Raw genomic sequence first — 3,615 nt, 5'->3', positions numbered from 1 at the left:
AGAGAGAGAGAGAGAGAGAGAGAGAGAGAGAGAGAGAGAGAGAGAGAGAGAGAGCTCCAGAAATTCATATTAGTCAACAAACATAACCTCTTCTCAAACTGTGAGGATTTAAAAGCTACGCCTCTGCTTTTATCACGTGGCACAATAGCAGCCAATCCCGTGTGAGCTGTCGTCAGCATCAATTGCTCAGTCTCCCTGGGCTCACCTGTGGATCATCTGTTTCCTTTCTTTCCAGAGCACAAGAGGAAACTATGATAGCCACTGGTGGGGTCATCACCGGCCTGGCGGCCTTGAAGCGGCAGGACTCCGCCAGGTCCCAACAACACATCAACCTCAGCCCGCTGCCTGCTACCCAGGATCAGAAACCCGTCAGACGGCGCCCACGAGCTGATGTTGTGGTGGTCCGTGGGAAAATCCGACTTTATTCTCCATCTGGCTTTTTCCTCATTCTGGGAGTGCTGGTGTCCATCATAGGAATCGCCATGGCAGTCCTTGGATATTGGCCCCAGAAGGAGCACTTCATTGATGCGGAGACCACGCTTTCCACCAATGAGACCCAAGTGGTTCGGAACCAGGGCGGTGTGGTGGTGCGCTTCTTTGAGCAGCATCTACACTCCGATAAGATGAAGATGCTTGGCCCGTTCACCATGGGCATTGGCATCTTCATCTTCATCTGCGCCAATGCCATTCTTCATGAGAACCGCGACAAAGAAACCAAAATCATCCACATGAGGGATATCTATTCCACAGTCATCGACATCCACTCGCTGAGACTCAAGGAGCAGAAGCAGGCAAATGGCCTGTACGCAGGCTTCCTGGGAGACACCGAAGTGAAGCAGAACGGCAGCCCCTGTGCATCCAGGCTGGCTGCCACCACCTTGGCTTCCTTCTCGGGGATGCGGAACAGCTTTCGGGTGGACAGCTCTGTGGAGGAGGATGAGCTGATGTTGACTGAAAGTAAGAGCCTGGGGCACCTCATGCCCCCGTTGCTATCTGACAGTGCAGTCTCTGTCTTTGGCCTTTATCCACCTCCAGCCAAGGCCACCGATGACAAGGCCAGCAGCTCCAAGAAGTGTGACACCAAATCGATCGTGTCATCATCCATCAGTGCTTTCACACTCCCTGTGATCAAACTTAATAATTGTGTCATTGACGAGCCCAGTATAGACAGCATCACTGAGGTCGCAGACAACCTCAAAACTAGGTCCAGGAATCTTTCCATGGATTCTCTCGTGGTCCCACTGCCAAGCTCTGGCGAGTCCTTCCAGCCTGCCGTCACATTACTCCCAAGGAACAACTCCGTTGGGGAGTCGCTATCGAGTCAATACAAGTCCTCTGTGGCTCTGGGACCCGGGACTGGACAGCTCTTGTCTCCAGGAGCTGCAAGAAGACAGTTTGGCTCCAACACATCCTTACACTTGCTCTCTTCTCACTCTAAATCCCTAGACTTAGACCGAGGTCCTTCCACACTCACTGTGCACGCAGAACAAAGGAAGCACCCGAGCTGGCCCCGGTTGGATCGGAGCAACAGCAAAGGGTATATGAGACTGGAGAACAAAGAGGACCCGATGGATCGGTTGCTCGTTCCCCAAACAGCAATCAAAAAAGACTTTACGAATAAAGAGAAACTCCTCATGATCTCCAGGTCTCATAACAACTTGAGTTTTGAACATGATGAGTTTTTGAGTAACAACTTGAAGCGAGGAACTTCTGAGACGAGGTTTTAGTGTATAAAAATAGACCATTTTCCTTAGAGGTATATACTACTTTAGCCAGTGTTTGCCTCCTGAAAGCATTGGTTGCAAGCCTTTTAAAATCAAATGTCAGCGTGTTAGAAATGGTTGGTTAACTCTGTAATGAAGATGGCTGTATGTACTGGCTCCTATTCCCCGCAGAGCTGTAGATTATCATGTGAGATTTTTGTTTTCTCACTCTCTGAAAGCATGGTTTCTTTTGTTGACATAGATGCAAACTACCTGCATTCATATTAAGAACTTGGCTTTACTTTCAAATCCTGTTATCGATGATCATCTTCATAGAGGGAAGTTGCCAATACAGAAAGTGCGAAGTACCAAAGTGTGGACAGGAGTGTTAAACTCAGGTCCAATACTCAACAGACAGATTTATAAATGAGGGGGAGTGCAGTCTTAAGATGGGATTTTCTGAATTGTTTTATTCAGGATTGCTTACATTAATTAATGGGAGAACTCATTTCTGTTACATCAGTTGTGAATATATATATATATATATATATATATATATATCACATCAGTTTTGCTAGGGCGATATTTTAATGAAAAAAAAAACTGGTGGAGAATTCCATGGTTTAGATATTAAATAGCAAAAAGCTACTAGTTGTAACTTTAGAGCCTCAGAATCAAACATTTTCTCTGCAAAGTGATGTGAAAAGTGAATGAGCTAGTGTAGTTTGTAGACTTTCTGTCCTGACATGCGCAGAGAGAACGCCACCTAATGAGCAAAGATACTATTATTTACATCTAACATCTAGTCACTTGCTGTTGTCCAGAATTCACTTAATTATTATTATTATTATTATTATTATTATTATTATTATTTTATCTAAAAAATAATCAGCTAACCTCAGCATTTCTTCATATCTCCACATGCCACCAGCTTGGTGGTTAAAAAAAAAATTAGCACTTGATAAACTGTCTTGTGATTTACCCTGTGCTGGAAAGCCTTCCACTAACTCCAAAGACTCTCTCCTGGTTGGACAAGGTTTGAGGGTTGTGGTTCTCAAATATATTAAATTGTCAAAGGCAGTAAACACTAAAGTGAATGTTTCCATTAGACACCTTTCTCACTTCCATGAAGGTAACGTGGTTTTATGAATCACTTAGTGGGGTCCTAGAAGAGCGTCTCAGCAATTAGGAGCATTGGCTGTTCTTGGAGAGAATTCTGATCTTGTTCCCTGCCCCCACATGGTGGCTCACAGTCACCTGTAACTCCAGTTTCAGGGGATCTAACACTCTCTTCTGGCCTCTGTGAGCACCAGGCATGCATATGGTGCACTTACACACACATAGGCACTTAGACACATACAATAAAATCTTTATTTACAAAAGTCTAATGGAATACTCAGGAAATTTTGCTGGTTTTTCCCAAAGCCTAAACATTTGTGAACATTCCTATTGCAGTCACTAGAAGGAACAGGAAGGACACCTTTGTAAGAGTTGCATCCGAGAATCCCAACCTGTGTTTACACAGGCATCTTCCTTCTGGAGAGGCACCCTGCTTCGTAGAAGCTCAAGCCTGTGTGTTATAATAGACTAAACTCAATATTTTACTATAAAACATTTAATAAATGTCTGTTACTCCTAGAAATGTATGTTCTTCATACCTTTGCTATCATTTTCTTTTTAAAATAAAATGTACATTTCTGTTTTAAATGCTGGTTTGCAAACTTTCTGCTATACCCTACTGATGGCATTTAATACCGTGATGCCCTGGCTTTTTAATATTGCCTGTTGGGTTACAGAGACACCCAACTACTCTTTTTAGTAGGTTATTTTCATACTTTATTATTTTGAGATGGTTTTCATTAAATTATCAGGAAAACAACCAAAGACCACGTACAGCACAGAAATATTAACA

General features: G+C 43.7%; 1 protein-coding gene across 1 annotated transcript in view; it reads left to right on the top strand.

Annotated features, from left to right (window-relative positions):
- The window catches only part of Tmem200a (transmembrane protein 200A), an 84,624-nt gene extending 81,214 nt beyond the window's left edge, over positions 1-3,410 (top strand). The window contains exon 2 of the mRNA XM_029533219.1: positions 236-3,410. Coding sequence (XP_029389079.1) covers positions 252-1,727 — 1,476 coding nt within the window. The 5' untranslated portion in view covers positions 236-251 and the 3' untranslated portion in view covers positions 1,728-3,410. The remainder of the gene's footprint in view (positions 1-235) is intronic.
- Positions 3,411-3,615: the final 205 nt, after the last annotated feature.

This window comes from Mus pahari, chromosome 21, assembly GCF_900095145.1.
Source record: "Mus pahari chromosome 21, PAHARI_EIJ_v1.1, whole genome shotgun sequence".
NCBI lineage: Eukaryota > Metazoa > Chordata > Mammalia > Rodentia > Muridae > Mus > Mus pahari.
This window is presented reverse-complemented; position numbering and strand designations above follow the sequence as displayed.